Source organism: Sorghum bicolor, chromosome 2, assembly GCF_000003195.3.
Source record: "Sorghum bicolor cultivar BTx623 chromosome 2, Sorghum_bicolor_NCBIv3, whole genome shotgun sequence".
NCBI lineage: Eukaryota > Viridiplantae > Streptophyta > Magnoliopsida > Poales > Poaceae > Sorghum > Sorghum bicolor.
In genome coordinates, this window is record NC_012871.2 from 52,687,890 (window position 1) to 52,706,568 (window position 18,679).

At 44.1% G+C, this 18,679-nt stretch overlaps 1 protein-coding gene across 2 annotated transcripts; it reads right to left on the reverse strand.

Moving 5' to 3' along the window:
• LOC8071916 lies at positions 205–8,611 on the reverse strand. 2 transcript variants are annotated; one of them, XM_002462150.2, is made up of 9 exons: positions 8,436–8,611; positions 6,997–8,315; positions 3,466–5,589; positions 3,235–3,359; positions 2,279–2,550; positions 1,950–2,125; positions 1,266–1,385; positions 716–1,114; positions 205–622 (listed from the first exon to the last, which is right to left on the reverse strand). In XM_002462150.2, exons 2-9 carry the CDS (start codon positions 8,298–8,300, stop codon positions 388–390), a joined length of 4,755 nt encoding a protein of 1,584 aa, XP_002462195.1. In that variant the 5' UTR covers positions 8,301–8,315; positions 8,436–8,611; the 3' UTR covers positions 205–387. The 2 variants fall into 2 exon arrangements, with proteins under 2 accessions (XP_002462195.1, XP_021308502.1); XM_021452827.1 differs by having other exon boundaries at positions 228–622; positions 6,997–8,341.

The following is an 18,679-nucleotide window of genomic DNA, read 5'->3' on the forward strand; positions in this document are numbered from 1 at the left end:
CTTGCTGCAGTGGTGGTGGGCTGCCTGCCTACGCTCGCCTGAAAGCCAGAGTAGGGTGAAGTGGAAGAGGGAGAAAGAGAGGGGGTTATTGGCAAAAAGAAAGCACCACTCAGCCCTCATGTGGCCACTCTGTTCGCTGGCCTGCTGACCTCTGATTTATCGTGAGAGAAAAATATTGTTGACTGGCAGAAAAAATACGGCTTATAAGACAAGCGAACGAAATCATGTCATATCTATTCACGAAACAAAGAGGTATGAACTATTTATGTACCACTTAACAAGGTTTTAAACCAAAAAAATGCACTTTCAAAGTTGATAGACTGAAGTGACACAGATGGACAAGTTGATAGACTAATGGTGCATTTCACTCTTAATTGTTGACCAAAGTCAAAGTCCACCTTGTTCAGGATGAATTTTATCGGTGCCCAGCTTGGAAGTAGATCCAGTGGTGGTACAGCCCAAGGGGCTACTGATATTGTCAGTGGAGTGTGCGATCTGATCACAAGTGTGTTGCCCGTAGTAGATGGCATCGAAGCCCAACGTGTCGGCATCCTCCTTGCGATGCAATCGTTTAGTTGCGGTGCAGCCCTGCGCGATCCAATGCGCACAACGGTAGTAACTTCTGCAGGATCGGAGGCAGCACTTGAATAATGTGTTGGAAACTTGAAATGGATTGGAAGAGTGTGCATTAGTTGCACGGTCGATCGTCACTTACATTGGGTGTTTCGCTCCGAGGATGTTCTTCTGGCCATACTTTGTCCAGGAGTAGCCATCGTCGTCAGGGTTGCTCATCACTACTTGGCTCGTGACCATGGACGACGGCCGCAAGGAGGAGACACCTGGATTGGGGCGCGCGGTGAGGCTGCCGCTGCTTATCATGGCCTCCACAGAACTTATTCCATGTGCGTGTGGTACCGATAATGGTAGCCCTGCTGCTTCCCATCCTCCTGATATTGTATTTGTTTCTGATCCCTGCTCACTGGAGTGCCCCTGCTGAAGATCGCAGCTGTGCTCTCCAAAGTAACACACGTCGTAGAGTATTGGCTCGCCGTCACGGCGCTGCATGTGCTTCCTCGCCGGGCAGCCTCTTCGTTGCGTGCACTTGTAGTAGTCTCTGTGGGAATTTCAGTTTATCAGGCTCGATCCATTGAATCAGCAAGCACTCCATCTCCTCATGGGTGTTGCCGCTGATGGAGTAATAACTATTCTTCTTTTATTTTTTATAATAATAAAGTCATAACTGCTTTTTTACACATAAGTCTGACCTTGGGTAGTTTGAGCCCAGGATTTGTTTCGAACCGTACTTCCTCCAGGTGTAGCCGTCGTTCACATCAGGGCTGGCAATAGTTACCACAGTTTTTGTGGTCTCGTCCACCCTACGTTTCCTGCAATTAATCTCAAACGGCATGTTGTCAGAATTCCTCATATATCATTTGCCATAGAATTTAGTGTAGATCAATATGCATATGTTTTTTTTTGAACATAAGATAAATATGCATATGTTAAAGGTCGATCAGGAGAAAGTCAGTAAGAGGTGACCACGTATAGAAACGCAACCAAGGAAACTTGCCATATACTTGCATCAAGTCACAAATAGTATAGACATTCTGGTCAATCGACAGTCTCCAACGGGTAAGTTTAACAATAATTGACCCCAGAATGTACAATTGAAAATTGAACAAAATATATGATCGCAGAAAAGAAATATCAATCAAAATCTAACTATATTTGTCTTAGAATATACAATTTAACCATTCAAAAAATGATAACAGAACTGTTGTTTCAATAAAACTCTGTCAACATATAAACGTGTTTTTTCTATGTACATACATAATTTCAACAGTATTGATAACTATGATCCTAAAGTTCAACTGAAATCTTCTCTCTCACTTTAGCATTTGTGACTTGTTGTTATTACAAATACAATAGCTATGTAAGAAGATGCATACCTCTTATCAGCATGTTTGCGGGTTTGAACAATGTCACTTTCTACTGATGGTTCCTCTGCTGGAATTTTATTTTGTTTGACGGACAATTTTTCATCATACTGGACACCTGCTGGACTGCAATCGGGATTCGCTGCCAATTCCGTGTACAGTTGACACAGGCTCATCTCGCTTCTTGGCTATAGCAAGGCAACATATGCTTGATGTGTATCATTTAGAAAATCACAATGAATCGGACACCCATAACATCATTATATATGAAAAGTTCAGGCGTACAAGCATGGCAGTTTCTTCATGAATGAATGGAATCAAGAGTGCGCGAATCAAATTACCATCATGGGCGTGCAGATTTCACCAGCTGTGGCATGCTGAAATGCTGTAAACTCTTTTATCTTCCACTTGGTTTTGGTACCTGATGTCAAGTGGTCATGGTAGAACTCCATCGTTCTTTTCATCCCAACTGCAAGTCTTTCATCCGAGTAGATGTACCCAGGCAGACCTGTGACTTTCCAGTAACCTGAGGGTGTTTTGACCGGAACGACGCCCCTTGCCTCCGGTAGTGGGCGGAAAAATAACAGCAGTCCCCTATGCGTGCTGCCACTACCTGCAAGCAACTAAGCAAGATGGTGGTGCATGGTTTTGATAGCAATTGGACTAAGACTAATAATTAGTATATCTATTTACCCTCCTATTTGGTGTGCTAGGACTAACTTTTAGCTCTCTAACAATTAGTCCTTAGCATCCAAACAGGCCCTTGACAATAGACTTCTAATAACTATAGAAAAAATAAATAAATTCTACTTTGCATATGTGCTCAAACATGATTATATGATATCTTATGCATACGTTGCTAAACCGTCTTACATTCCATAACCATGTAGTAGGTACCTCCGTACCTGTGGATCAGTCTCACCGTATCACGTCCAATGTGCCAAATGTCAAAAGAGTATCAAGGGAAATGTGCCAAATGACTTTTGCAGCAGCATTGGACTCGCAGGTTGATAAATGCAACTATCTTGTAGGCAGTATTGACAACTTTAACTCTTGGAGTAACTTGTGGGATGGGATGCTATTGCAAAATTTGAAGTTGTTTTGAATAACAAATGTTTAAAACTTACTTTTATGCTTTCTATGGATGTGATACTAATGATAGAGATAATAACACTAGTAATATGGTATGCACAATTTTCTTCTTATATAATGATATGCAGCTCTTTTGCGTGTTCAAGAAAAAAAATATGGCATGCACGGAGATCCTCCAATCTTATTTTCTCTGGTGCCAACATACTTTCAAGATTCCATGGGTCGTATGAGTAGACATCAACGATGGGGATACTGTATGTGATATCATCACATTGGTTGTCGAGCTTGTTCCTCAAGAGGAGTAAAATATGCAATTCGGATAACAATGACCTGATGACAGCAATGTAGAAGTTTAATTTCCATGCAAATCAAATAAGCAAGAACACAAAGGAGAAGAAGAACACCAAATTATATGGCTACAAGGATAAATCCAGACCTGTTGTCAGCATCTGTATCCACTGCTTCTCCATAATGCTCCGGCATCATTTCAACAAGTTCATCTGAGTCTTCCTCATCCCCATAATCTTCCACTCGCCCTAGGCTATACTGATCATCCTTGCCACCAATGATCTGCTGTACACATTGTATGCTGACTCTCTCACATCTAGCATGCACCCTGACTGCATCTCTGAAAGCCAATTCTATAGCCCTTCTGTGGGACTCATCAGAACCAGCACCACCAATTTTTGCAGATAACTCTTTCAAGTTTGACAAGTACCTGATGCCAACAGGTATTGTAATATGTTGATGGGCATGATTGGCATTGAAAACAAGCTTCAGCTTACAGAGATTAGGCATAGAACCCTCCTCGAATTTCAGCAAAGGGTCACAGCACTTGAACTTGAAGTATTTTATTACTGGAAATCCAGTCTTCCCAACGACTATCCTTGCTGCAGGCTTGGTCTGGCTATACAGGGAGAGAACAGCAAGAGCAGTCAATCCTCTGATAACATCAACATCATCCCTGTCTATTTTTGTAAGCCCAATCTTTAAGATTCGGAGCTTGTGGAGTTGCCCGATCCACTTGGGGATCCAGTAGAATATGCAAATCTGTGGCGAAACCTCAAGACTCTGAAGAAGGCCTGGGGCAGAGGACAAACTGCTGAAGCCACCAGAAATGGCCATGCCTGTAGCACCAGCCTCATCTGTAGATTTTGCATTATTAGTGGAAGCTCTTGGGACAAGAGTAAGAGACTTGAGGTTGCTGAGTCTGCCAAGAATTGAGGTCAGCAAGAACTGCATTTTGTTATACATATTTTCTGGCTGACCTGTAGAACAGGTTAGCTTAAGATCTACGAGATTGGTCAGCATGCTAAGGCTCTGTACATTCTCTATTGAATTACTACTGAGATCAAAATATCCAAGTGTGTGAAGCGATGTCATGTGGCCAATCCCATTAGGCAGGTCTGTCTCTGGGAGAACACTAAAATGCAGCAAGCTTGGCAAGTAAACAATTTCTGATGGAACTGTATTAACTCTTGCGTCTATTGTAAGTGTTTCCAAAGATTGCAGGCCTCGAATCTTGTTGCCTAGTTCTAAGGTAACATTAGATGTGACCTTCAAATATCTCAGCCGGAAAAGTTCTGAAATTCTAGTGAGGTCAAAATTGATGTTATCCTTATCGCCCCAAAAATGGAGAATCAGAACTTGAAGGAGATGAAACAGCACAATGGTAGGCGAACACTTGAAGACCCCCCAAAAGACAAGTGTTCGGACTTGTGACAGTCTCATATTTATTGGGAGTATCACATCTTCTGCATTACCAAATTGAAGAGACAGTCGACGCACCTTGTCAGAAAGTGTGGTGATTGTTTGAGAATGATGTATTGCAGTGACAAAATTCTCTTCTACTGACTTGTATCTGATAACAAGATTTAGCACCATACGGTGAACCACGCAGGACAAAACCTCACCATTTTTATTTATACATACAGGGAGGATCAGTTTTCTACTGATAAGCCTATCAAAAAAAGATCTGGCAATTTCTTTCTTATCTTGCCCTTCTGTTGCCTCGATAAAACCTTCAGCTATCCACTGGTTGACTAAATCATCCTTCCAAATTATGATGTCCTCTTCATACAGACCAGTGTATAATATACATGCTTTCAAATGCTGGGGAAGAATGTTGAAACTAAGGTCAAGGACTTGTTTCATCCCTTCACTGGTAGGATTTATCGATAAACTGTACCCTATGGATTTATTGACGTAATCCCATTGATCTGCTAAGCCTGGCTTACTTGATAAAACACCAGCGACAGTCACAATAGCCAGTGGCAAACCACCACATTTACTTATTATTGCATGAGAAATTTCCCTTAGTTCTGAATGACATTCATGTTGAGGGCCAAAAATTGAACTAAAAAACAATGTTCTTGAGTCATCTTCACCTAGTGGTTTCATCTTATAAACATACTTGGGGTCATGGTCACAAGATTGAAGAGCTAGATCCTCAATTTCTGTTGTTGTTAGTATTCTGCTGCAACAATTGGTATCTGGTAAAGCACGTTTAACAATGTCCCATGTGGATGTAGCACATAAATCCTCCACTACAATCAAGTACCTGCAAATATTTTTGTGCAGTGAAAACCTTGATTCAGATCAGTGGCAAACATGAAATAAGAACTGCACAAGCAGACTCTAGATTTTATTTCTCTGATTCAACCCATACATAGTAGGGTTACTTTACCGATATGAGAAAAGAAAAACCAGAGGTCACTGATAAACACATTTACTGAAAAATTTTCGGACTACAGTTCCAGGACTAATGATCAGGTTTGATGCATACATTATTTACCTAACTAATGCGCTGTAACTTACTCCTACACGGGATGATGAACCTATCAAGCAGGTTTAAAAAGGAGGCCAGAATGAAGACGCCGATATATTATGGATTTAATCCTAAATCGAAAGCCCAAGCAGCTCAAGCAGAAAATAGAACAGGAATAAACTTGCTTAGGCTTCCAGCATGGAAATCACAAAACAAGAGAAAAGTGGTAAATACAATCGAGAGAATACTATAATGCAATGACGAGCCATCGAGAGAATAACCAGCGGGCAGAAGCTGGGCGCTGCCGGCAAGGTAAGATGAGGGGAGGTCGCGCCGCGCGCCATCCAATCGGGCAACTGGACGGCGTTGAAAGGACGCGATGCGAGAGGAGGCCGGGCCGCGGCCGAGCCACTGAGGAATGGCGGCTCTAGCATGGACGGAGAGATGACCAAGGAGGCGCCTGCAGGCTGCAGCTCTTGCGTGGGCGCGGTGGAGCAGGATTGGGGAGGAAGAGGCGGCGGCTGCGGCGCTAGCGGGCTTTCTGCCGGCCCATCCGTAAAATGGGACCTAAAACTTTAGACCACCGTGCCTAGAAAAAATGGGGCCCAAGCGACACGCCGTTCAAGATCATATATGTTCTCCTGATATGATGTTGAGTTAAGAAAAATGTAAAAATTTTTAGATTCTCCGTCACATTAAACATTGCGGTACATATATTAAGTATTAAATATAAATAAAAAAAATAACTAATTATATAGTTTATCTGTAATTTACGAGATGAATTTTTTGAGACTAGTTAGTTCATGATCAGACAAATAAAAACGAAAATGCTACAATATCTATTTTGTTAAATTTTTTGGAACTAAATAAGGCCCGAACAAACTAATAAAATTTATAATGATGCAAGGCCTTGTTTAGTTTCGAAAACTTTTTAGTTTTCGGAACTGTAGCACTTTCGTTTTTATTTGACAAACATTGTTTAATTATAGAGTAAGTAGACTTAAAAGATTCATCTTGTGATTTACAGGTAAACTGTGCAATTAGTTTTTATTTTCGTTTATATTTAGTGCTCCATGCATGTACCGCAAGATTTGATATGATGGGGAAACTTGAATTTTTTTTTTTTGTTTTTGGGGTGAACTAAACAAGGCCCAAATATGTATATGTATTTAATTAACAGTAGCAGCAGGCGGCCCATACCTCTTATCTCGCAGATGTGCTCTGATGGTGGAAATTAAGCTGTGTATCGTCCAATTATCAGGTGGCTGGTGTGGGCCAATTTGAGAGAGCATGCTGACGAAAATCCTCCTCATGTCAGGTTCTTGGGAAGTCCGCACAAATGCGCGACAATCGAACTGATGTCCAAGCTTGCGGTAGAGTTCCATGGCAACTGTTGTCTTGCCGATTCCTCCAGACCCAACTATGGATACCACCTTAAGATTCTGCTGGTGCCCTTCATCATGCATCGTCAGGAGCAACTCTTGGAGATTTTCCATAGCAGCACTGATACCAACAATAACATCATCCTCGCACGTCGACGTCGTGGAATTCCACTTCCAGGACGAGCCAGAATAAACTCCATCATCAGTAGTAGTACATGATCTAATGGAGGAAGCTGCAGGGCCGGCAGAAATGGCATCAAGTTTATACGTGTTGTACCGTCCAAGTGCCTCTTGTGCACGCAAGCTGAATTCTCTGATCATGTTGGCCATGCAGAGGCGCTGCCTCAGCTTTTCACCAAGCCTAGAGAGTATAATTGTTTTGCTCTTACGACTAGGCCGCTGATGATGAGTAACCTGACGGCGGCTACGGACAGAAATGGATCCAGCAGCAGCCAATAAGGACTCGGGAGTGAGTAGCCCATAATGCTCGATGAAGTTCTCCATGTCGTACGACAGCTCCAGAGCCTCCTTCATAGCATGGTGGTCATCCAGGTTTTTCTCTTCTCCACCACGGGGTGTGGAATTAGAATGATGACATCTGCTAGTTGAACTTGAACCAGAGACAGGAACGGCGGCGGCGTCGCGATTGTACATGCTCATGTACCGTTGAAATAGCTCTTGTGCTCGCACTCTGGATTCTCTCATCTTGTTATTGGCTATCAAGATCTTATCGCCAAGCCTAGAGACAGTGGTCTTGCTCTTGTTACGACGCTGTCGCCGAGAAACAGATCCAGTCATCATCATCAAGGACAAGGACGACTCAGCAGCTGAGGTGTGCTCGTACTGGTCGATGAAGTAGTCCTCCATGTCATAAGACAGCTCGCGCACCTCCTTCCTCCAGCACCTAACCATCATAGCCTCATAGTCATCAAGGTTTGAGAGCATGGCCATGATTTCTTCGAGATCACCCTTGATGAGAGGTATCTCATCCTCCACGCCCTTGGGCAGGATGCATCCGTAACGATGACGCTGATGCAGTAGCCTGTCCAGCTTCCCCGGAAGCTTCAAAATGCTGCCGTCCAAAGGACTGGTGGTGGGACTAGGAGCCTCCATACTTGACATCGATCTCTATGAGGCCTAAGATCGAGCATGCATCATGTATGCTAACAGATTACTTTACCAATTAATCATGGTGCTCAAATTTATACAAACAAATTAAAGATATGCTGAAACAGAAATTAAGTAGTACGTACTAACCAAATACGAAGGTGAAGGGCATCAGCTTAGATCATGAGCGACGACCTCTCGTGTAGACGCAAACAAGGACTCTAGTTTCGAGAGATTGTTCCATTTTAATTCAGTTTTTCGAGCAGATCTTTGGCCTACAGTCCACCTAATAATAATGACCATATGCCCGCTACCAACTGTACATATCACTCTCACTGATTAAATCAAGACAGCAAAGCAACTAGTGGACTTGTCTGCCAGCTAGCTGCCCACCACTTGACAAGGACATAGATTTTTCAATATATTCTTTACACTTTTTTTGCGAAAAATATTCTTTACACATTGATCCTTGAGTATAAGTAAAATAAGAATAATAATAATAATGAAACTGTAAGAAAAATGGGTTGAACGGTTACCCTTCCTGGGTGCTCGGCTCCGTGTTTAATAGGCAGGGACTGCGTGGCATTTACATGTATGGTCAAGTATTACAGTTGTTGATCCTAAGCATGCACTCAACAAAGACTAATCTCGCCCACTCAATATTCCTGAGCATGGCGTTGTTCTTGTGATGCTACTCTAGCCACACACATACATACGACTAATCTCGCTCACTCAACATTCCTGAGCATGGCGTTGTTCTTGTGATGCTATTCTAGCCACACACACACATACATACTATTCATGGCGTTGTTCTCGTGATGCTATTCTAGCCACACACACATATATACTATTCTTAACAACCCTACTCAATTTCAACCGGCTACTAGGTTGAGATTGTTTCTAAAGGCTCCTATCTTGGTTGTAAGTAGAGGTTTTGTGAACCCGTGTGCTAGTTGATCAGCAGAGTTAATGAACCTGATGTCTAGGAGTTTTTCGGCTACTCTTTCTCGAACAAAATGGAAGTCTATTTCAATATGTTTGGTGCGAGCATGAAACACTGGGTTTACAGATAGGTACTTGGCGCCAATGTTGTCACACCATAGTCGAGCTGCACGAGGATGTAATATGCCAAGTTCATCAAGTAATTTTTGAATCCACATTACCTCTGCTGTTGCATTGGCCAATGCTTTGTACTCCGCTTCAGTGCTTGAGCGTGAGACTGTGGCTTGCTTCTTGGCACACCATGAGATGAGGTTAGGCCCAAGGAACACCGCAAAGCCACCTGTTGACCTTCGATCATCGGGACATCCTGTCCAATCAGCATCACTAAATGCACTTACCATCATGGAGTGAGAGGGTCGGAATTTGAGTCCCAAGTTCATGGTTTCTTGCACATATCGCAGAATCCGTTTGACGGCACTCCAGTGGACCGTAGTTGGTGCATGTAGGAACTGACATACTTTGTTGACTGAAAAGGAGATGTCCGGCCTTGTTAGGGTTAAATATTGTAGAGCTCCTATCACACTTCTGTATTTTGTTGCATCATCAGAATTTAATTTGCTTCCATCTGTGATGCTGAGTTTCTCTGAACTTGCAAGTGGGGTAGCAACGGCTTTACAATTCTCCATACCGGCTCGGTACACAACATCTTTGGCATCCTGTTCCTGTGACAGAGTTAGACCCTCCTTTGATCTCTTGACTTCTATGCCTAGGAAGTAATGGAGATCACCCAAATCTTTGAGAGCAAAGTCTTTTTCTAAGTCTTTGAGGAGAGCATTTGTGGCTTCTGTGGACGAGCTGGCCACAATAATAGCATCAACATAGACCAATAAAAATATAGTGTGCTGTCCTTTCCGATAAAAAAACAATGATGTATCACCTTTGGATGGAAGAAAACCCAGAGATGCAAGCTTGGCACAGAGTCTGGCATACCACGCACGTGGTGCTTGTTTGAGACCATATAATGCTTTGTCAAGTTTGCATACCCAGTTTGGCTTGGTCGTGTCAACATAACCAGGAGGCTGTAGCATATAGACTTCTTCTTCAAGGATGCCATGAAGAAACACATTTTGTACGTCCAACTGTCGAAGAGACGAACCCCTTGACACTGCAATAGACAAGATGAGTCTGATAGTAGCAGCTTTGACAACTGGGCTAAAAGTATCTTCATAGTCGATTCCATAACGTTGCTTGAAACCCTTGGCAACAAGTCGAGCTTTATGTCTATCTATGGAGCCATCAGATTTGCGCTTTACTTTGTAGACCCATTTGCAGTCAATAAGGTTTTTTCTGGAGGTGGAGGTACTAGATGTCAGGTCTTGTTTCGATGTAAAGCTTGGATCTCATTGTTCATGGCTGTGCGCCAATTTGAGTCTTGGAGAGCTTCTTAGATGGATGCTGGTTCTTCAGAGGTAGTAGCAGACATACCCCAGCGCACGGTCCCATCGGTGCGACGCTTGGGGCATGTGATGCCTTGAGAGAGTCAAGTTGTTGGCCGACTCGATGCAGGAGGAGCAGCAGGAGCAGTGGCCGTAGAGGATCCAGAAGGGAGGATCTTAGCTATCGCTGTCTCCCGCACAGTCTCGGTTGGCATCAGCGGCAGGGCGTGGTCACCGGTTGCGGGATCGCCTTGTGTAGCCACATTTTGGACCACAGGGTCAATATGAGAGACCACCGAGTTAGTAGGCACAGAGGATCTGGGTGCGACTAGGACCGCGTCATGTGCTGACACCACATCGTTGGTTGACGGTGATCCTGATCCGGATGCATGCGCTGCCTCCTGGTTCTGTCCAATTGAGGTGCCAGGCGGATCCTCCTCGACCGTTGAGCCGCCATGGTGCATGTCTCCGTGAGGGGCGCACATGAAAAAATGATGATTTGTGGCTGCATGTTCGTCGTTTGAAGGCGTGTCTTCACCAATGGACTCCATATTTTTTCCTGTATCATCATATAGCAACGAACAGAACTGGGAGCTACGTTAGGTGTAGGGTCAGTGGAAAGTCGATCATGCAAAGTTGCGTCCCCAAAAGAAGTAGGATTTTGAAGGGATTCAGGAAGAAGCAAGACCTCTGCCCGAAGACATGCTCCTACATTGGGGTTGAGTTCACAAAAAGGAAATATATGTTCATCGAATACAATATCTCTAGAGATATAGACACGTCCTTTAGAAGGGTCTAGACCTTCGGAAGGGTCTAGACACTTAAAGCCCTTATGGGAGTTACTGTCGCCAAGGAAGACACATCGTTTTGAACGAAACTGGAGTTTTTTTGTATTATATGGGCGAAGGTGAGGCCAGCATGCACACCCAAAAGTCCGGAGAAAAGAGTAGTCGGGTGTTTTGCCAAGTAGGCGTTCAAGTGGTGAAATATTGTGGATGACTTTTGAGGGTAGGCGGTTTATGAGGAAGACAGCTGTGAGAAAGGCTTCGTCCTAGAATTTTAGGGGCATGCTGGCGTGAGCAAGGAGTGATAGCCCTACCTCAACTATATGTCGGTGTTTTCGCTCAGTAGTACCATTTTGTTGGTGTGCGTGAGGACATGAAACATAGTGTTCTATTCCGGTACGCTGGAAAAAGGAGTTTAAGGTTTGATATTCACCCGCCAGTCAGATTGTACTCTCAATATTTTACTGTCAAATTGTCGTTCGATAAGATTTTGGAAATCTTTGAAACAAGAAAATACCTCAGACTTATGACGCAATAAGTAGATCCAAGTGAATTTGGATAAAGCTTACATAATAATTATTTCTCCCGACCGAAGTAGGTGCGGGTCCCCAAACATCAGAAAAGATCAAATCAAAAGGCTTTGATGACACACTAGTTGACTTAGGGTAAGGTAGCTGATGGTTCTTGCCCCTTTGACATGCATCACAAATTGCATTGTTATTTGTACTAGAGGTAAAAGGAAGATTGTGTAGATTCAACACATGCTGAACTACAGCCGATGATGCATGTCCTAGTCTAGCGTGCCATAATGATGATGATGGTTTGAAGGTGCCAAAAACTTGTTTATTTGATGAAGGCTTGAGAGGATAGAGTCCCCCTTCACATCTGCCATGAAAAAGAGTCCTCGCAGTCCCCTCTTCCTTGATAAGAAAATGATGGGGATGAAATTCAATAAAGGCATTGTTATCTCGAGTTAGACGATGAACCGATGCTAGACTTTTATGTGACATGGGAACATGGAGAATATTTTTAAGATGAATTTGACTATGTGGGGACTGCAATATGCTATGACCGACATGACCAATGTTCATACCTGCACCATATTTTGCAACGTGCACCTGTTCATTGCCGGTGTACTTGTCGTGGATCATCAGCTTTTCAAGTTCTCCGGTGATGTGGTCTGTAGCCCCAGTGTCCATGTACCATTTGCTGTCCACACCATAGGAGGAAGAGGTTGTTGCCGCCACCATCTTCTGGGGAGCGGCACCGTTGTAGTTGGAGTCATAGCGGTTCCAACAGCGGTAGGCAGGATGGCCTTCAAGGCCGCATACGTGACAAATGACGCCAGGTTCGAAGTTGCAGCCGCGTCCTCTATTGTCGTTGCCACAGCCTCCCTTGGGGTTACGTCCCTATCCACCACGGCCTCTGCGACCACGGGAGTTTGAAGGAGGCCCACCCCCACGGCCGCCGCGGGCAGCCATGTTGGCAGAAGACTGGGCAGTCGTGCCACGAAGGGCGACGCGCTGCTCATGCGCGACCAGCTGGGCGTAGAGTTTGGGTACGGTGATCGGTTCCACGCGTGTGGCGACGGAGGTGACGACAGATTCGTAGTCGACGTCGAGGTCGGTGAGGATGTACGAGACGATCTCCTCATCGTCCAGCTTGCGCCCCGCCGAGGCCATCTCATCAGCGAGTCCCTTCATCTTCGTGTAGTACTCGGCCACCGTCAAGGATCCCTTCGACGCCGTGGCGAGCGCCATCCGCGTCGAGATGACATGGGCGCAGGACTGGGAGGCATGGTGCTCCTGGATCGCAGCCCAGAGTGTGGCCGCGGTTGTCAAAGTGGTGACTTGACCGAAGATATCTTTTGAGAGAGAGGAAAACAAGTAGCTGAGGACCTGTTGGTCCTTTGCAATCCACTTGCTGTACGCCGGGTTGGGAGTAGGATCGGTTTCCTTGGGCGCCGACAGGTCAGCAGGTGCTTCCGGCGTCAGGAATTCGGATGGTGGTTTGGCGGAAGGAGATATGTAGCTCCAGCACTCGGCTCCCTTGAGAGTGGAGGATACTTGGGCATACCACATGGAGTAGTTGCCCTTGGTGAGGAGAATGGTGGGAGGTGGAAGGAAGCCGAAGGAGAGAGCAGCGGTTTGCGCCATGGATCGTGAATTGTGTTCCGTATGGAAGGTTTAGGCTGATACCATGTAATAAAAATGGGTTGAACGGGTCACCCTTCCTGGGTGCTCGGCTTCATGTTTAATAGGCAGGGAAGAGCCCCCTGCGTGGCATTTACATGCATGGTCAAGTATTACAGTTATTGATCCTAAGCATGCACTCAACAAAGACTAATCTCGCCCACTCAACATTCCTAAGCATGGCGTTGTTCTCGTGATGCTATTCTAGCCACACACACATACATACGACTAATCTCGCCCACTCAACATTCCTGAGCATGGCGTTGTTCTCGTGATGCTATTCTAGCCACACACATACATACTATTCATGGCGTTGTTCTCGTGATGCTATTCTAGCCACACACACATACATACTATTCTTAATAGAAATAATGCTTGTTGAAGTTCACAAAATTTACATTTTCTTCAAAATGCAAAATGAGTCACCAAAATGCAACTCTTCTACAAGAGAACGCACTACACCTTCAAACATTTTCACTTCTACAGAGGATTTTTAGCCAACCACAACATATTTTAGTAGAGGCAGCTATATCAAAAATCCGCTTCTAAAAAATGATTTATGAGCTCGTCTGCCTCTAGAAATCGATTTTAAAAGGTGGCTAGTATTTTTATCATCCTTTAGAAATCCACTATCTTTAGAGGTGGATGGGTCTAGGGCTTGTTTGGACGGCGCGCATGGCGAGGGAATCCCCGGATTGCCCTCGTCGTACATCCATCAGGGTATGGTCCCTCCCAGAACAACTCTTCAATTACAGCCTCCTGATTCAGATTTCCCGAATTTGCCACATTCTTCTCATGGTCCTAAAATGGAGTTTCCCAAATTTGATGGGACCAATCCTCGGTTGTGGCGTGATCAGTGTGTTTTGTTTTTTGAGGTGTATGGGACTCCACCTGCCATGAAGACTCGGTTTGCCATCTTGAACTTCAAAGGGGCGGCTGCATCTTGGCTGCAGATGGTGGAGAGGCGAGGGCGTATCACAGATTGGGCACAACTCTGTGAATTGGTGTTTTTGAAATATGACAAGGACCAGTACCAGCAACAGTTGCGGCAGTTGGAGTTGTTGAAACAGACCACATCAGTTGCAGAGTACCATTCTGATTTCGAGAAGCTTGCTCATGGAATTCTGTTGTACAACCCAGCTTATGATGATACATACTTTGTCACACGATTTTTGGCTAGGCTCAGAGAAGAGATCAGAGCACCCATTGCTTTGCATAGGCCACGTGATGTGGATATAGCCAGTGCTTTGGCTCTGTTGCAAGAGGAAGAGCTCAATTCTATAAAGCAAAGGTCTATGAGCCGTGCATTGACAAGTCGACAGGAATCTGGCTGACAAGGCTGGGGGGTCTGGCAGTGATAAAAGGGTGCAGAAATCTGATTCAGAGGATAAGTTGGCAACACTGAAGCAATATCGCAGGAAGAATGGGTTGTGCTTCAAGTGTGGAGGGAAATGGAGTACTACTCATTCTTGTCCAGAACAGATTCCACTTCATGTTCTGGAAGAGTTATGGGATGCTTTGGAGCTGTCTGAGTGGGATGATGCAGTGGAGGACCAGTCTGATGTTGCTTTCACTGAGGATACAGTTTGTGCATTGCAATCTCCTGAAACTCCCCAGAATAGTAGGAAACAAACTCTGAAGTTGTTGGCAAAGATTGGTAAACATCAGCTTCTGATTTTGGTGGATTCTGGCAGTGTGGGTACTTTTGTCAGTCAGGCATTAGTTCAGTCGTTGGGACTGGAAACTGAAGAATGTCCAGCTGCAACCTTCAAAGCTGCCGATGGAGGTAGGCTACCTTGTTCCACTAGAGTGCCCAAGTTACAGTGGTGTGTACAAGGCTACAAATTCACATCAGAAGCAAGGGTGTTGAATCTCCAGTGCTGTGATATGATTCTTGGTGAAGATTGGTTGGAAGCAGTCAGTCCGGTATGGGTGGACTACAAGACTAAAGAGATGAGAATTACCTTCAATGGCAAGAGAGTGGCCTTGAAAGGTATAATTGACCAAGTGGACCGGTGTCCTGAGATTGGTGCAAAAAATTGAACAATCTTGTTCAAAAAGGTGGAGTGGTGTGTTGCTTACAAATGTGTGAGAAGCAAGAAGATATGTTGTTAACTGATTTCTGCACCAACATCTCTTCAATTCAGGCAACTGAGACTGTCAGCTTACCAAACCAGGTTCAGGAGTTACTGCAGTTGTATGACCAGTTATTCAGGGAACCCACACATTTGCCTCCCTCAAGACAAGCTGATCACAAAATTAAGCTGTTGCCTGGAGCACAACCGGTTACAATTCGGCCATATCATTACTCTCCTATTCAGAAAAATGAGATTGACAGACAGGTGCAGCAGATGTTGAAAACTGGGGTAGTGAGGCCAAGCACTAGTGATTTTGCTTCCCCAGTGTTAGTGGTCAAGAAAAAAGATGGGTCCTGGAGATTCTATGTAGACTATCGGCATTTAAATGCAATTACTACAAAGCATAAGCATCCTATGCCAGTTGTGGATGTGTTGTTGGATGAGATCAGTGGAGCACAGTATTTCACCAAACTTGACTTCAGTGCAGGGTATCATCAAATCAGGATGGCTGCAAGGGATGAGTACAAAACTGCATTTAGAACTCATCAAGGGTTATATGAGTTTCTGGTGATGCCATTTGGATTAACAAATGCACCAACCACATTTCAAAGTTTGATGAATACTCTGTTTGCTCCATTGTTGAGAAAAGGGGTGTTGATCTTTATGGATGATATATTGATTTATAGTAAAACATTGCAGGAACATGTGAAACTCTTAGCTGAGGTGTTGGACATACTGAAACATCACCAGTTTTTGCTCAAGCGTTCCAAGTGTGTTTTTGCCTAACCATCTGTAGAGTATCTGGGTCATGTAGTTTCAGTTGAAGGAGTTGCTACTGATCGCTCAAAGATTCAGGCAGTGGTCAATTGGTCAACCCCAACAAATGTGAAACAACTCAGAGGATTCTTGGGACTCACTGGATATTACAGGAAGTTTATCCAGCACTATGGTATGATAACTAGACCTTTGACTGAGTTGCTTAAAAAGGGTTATGTGTTTCAATGGCACTCTCAAGCACAAGATGCCTTTCAGTTGCTCAAACAAACTATGGTCCAAGCTCCTGTTCTGGCTATTCCCAATTTCGAAAAACCCTTTGTGTTGGAAACAGATGCAAGTGATTGTGGCATTGGAGCAGTTTTAATGCAAGATGGCCATGCCATAGCATATTTGAGTAAGCATTTGAGTCCTAGGAATCAAACTTTGTCAGTATATGAAAAGGAGTGTCTGGCTATATTGTTGGCTGTTGATAAGTGGAGACCATATCTGCAACACAGTAAGTTCACAATCAGAACTGATCATAAGAGTCTATTGGACCTGACTGAGCAAAGGGTTACATCCAGGATTCAGCACAAAGCCTTAGTGAAACTCATGGATCTTGATTATCAAATCCAATACAAGAAGGGCATTAATAATGCAGCTGCAGATGCTTTGTCAAGGTATGAGGGCCAAAATGAGATTGTTTCAGTTTCTGAATGTCTGCCTACTTGGGTTCAAAACTTGAGACAGGGATATGAGGATTTCCCTGAGGATAAGTTGTTGTTGCAAGAGTTGGCAGTGGCTGGACAGAATGATCGAGGATATGTACTTTCAGATGGCCTCATTAGATTTCAGGGCAGAATCTGGGTGGGTCACAATACTTTGGCTCATCAACATGTGTTGCAAACCCTCCATGCAAGTGGTATTGGTGGTCATTCAGGCATTACTGCTACTTATAACAGATTTAAAGCATTGTTTGCATGGCCCCATATGAAAAAGTCTGTGCAGCAATTTGTGCAACAATGTGAAATCTGTCAGCAAGCAAAGGTAGAACATACAAAATTGCCTGGGTTGTTGCAACTTTTGCCAGTACCTAATCAGGCTTGGGAAATCATTAGTCTGGATTTTGTGGAAGGGTTACCCACCTCGGACAGGTATAATGCAATTCTGGTTGTTGTCGATAAATTCTCAAAGTATGGTCATTTCATTCCATTACATCATCCATACACTGCTCTTCAAATTGCCAAGTTATTTTTGGACAACATTTATAAGTTGCATGGACTGCCTAAGGTAATTATATCATATAGAGATCCCATTTTCACCAGTACCCTTTGGAAGGAATTGTTCAGATTAACAGATACACAGCTGTTGATGAGCTCGGCTTACCACCCACAAACTGATGGACAGACTGAGCGTCTCAATCAGTGTCTGGAAGGGTTCTTGCGGTGTACTGTTCATTCTTGTCCAAACAAGTGGAGTAAGTGGTTACCAGTTGCTGAATTCTGGTACAACACTTCTTATCATTCGGCTCTCGGTGCTTCTCCATTTCAGATTCTGTATGGACATAGCCCACGTCATTTGGGAATTTCGGCTATGAATTTGGATACAATTCCAGATTTGGATCAATGGCTGAAGAGTAGGGAACTCCTGACCAAAATTGTTCAGCAAGAACTCCAAAGAGCTCAACAGAGAATGAAATCTCAAGCAGACAAGCATAGGTTGGAAAGAGAGTTCCAGCCTGGTGATATGGTTTATATGAAACTTCAGCCTTATGTGCAGTCTTCGGTTGCAGCAAGGACCAACAAGAAACTCTCATTTCGTTTTTATGGACCTTACAAGGTTTTGGAACGAGTTGGACCAGTGGCATACAAACTGCAATTGCCATCAAGTAGTAGAATTCATCCTGTGTTGCATGTTTCGCAGCTCAAGAAGCATGTGCCAAAGGAAGTTTCAGTTTCTTCTGATTTGACTTCGGTCATTTCTGATCCTCTGTTAGTGCAACAGCCTGAGCAGATTCGGAATACTAGGATCATCAAATGGGGTGCACAACAGGTAAAGCAAGTGTTGGTGAAATGGAGTTCTATGCCAACAGAAATGGCAACTTGGGAAGACGAAGCTGATGTGCCGCGGGAACAAGTTCAGAAATAACAGACTGAGGACAGTCTGTATCTCAAGACCGAGGGAGTGTCACGGTCTGTCAGGTGG

What these genes read in the sequence shown, in the direction of transcription:
- LOC8071916 (XM_002462150.2), bottom strand. Translation starts at nt 8,300, where the DNA reads ATGTCAAGTATGGAGGCTCCTAGTCCCACCACCAGTCCTTTGGACGGC. An exon ending in GATACAGATGCTGACAACAG is followed by an intron (nt 3,360 to 3,465) that starts GTCTGGATTTAT and finishes TGCTGTCATCAG; the next exon opens with GTCATTGTTATCCGAATTGC. An exon ending in CGACCCATGGAATCTTGAAA is followed by an intron (nt 2,551 to 3,234) that starts GTATGTTGGCAC and finishes AGTTGCTTGCAG; the next exon opens with GTAGTGGCAGCACGCATAGG.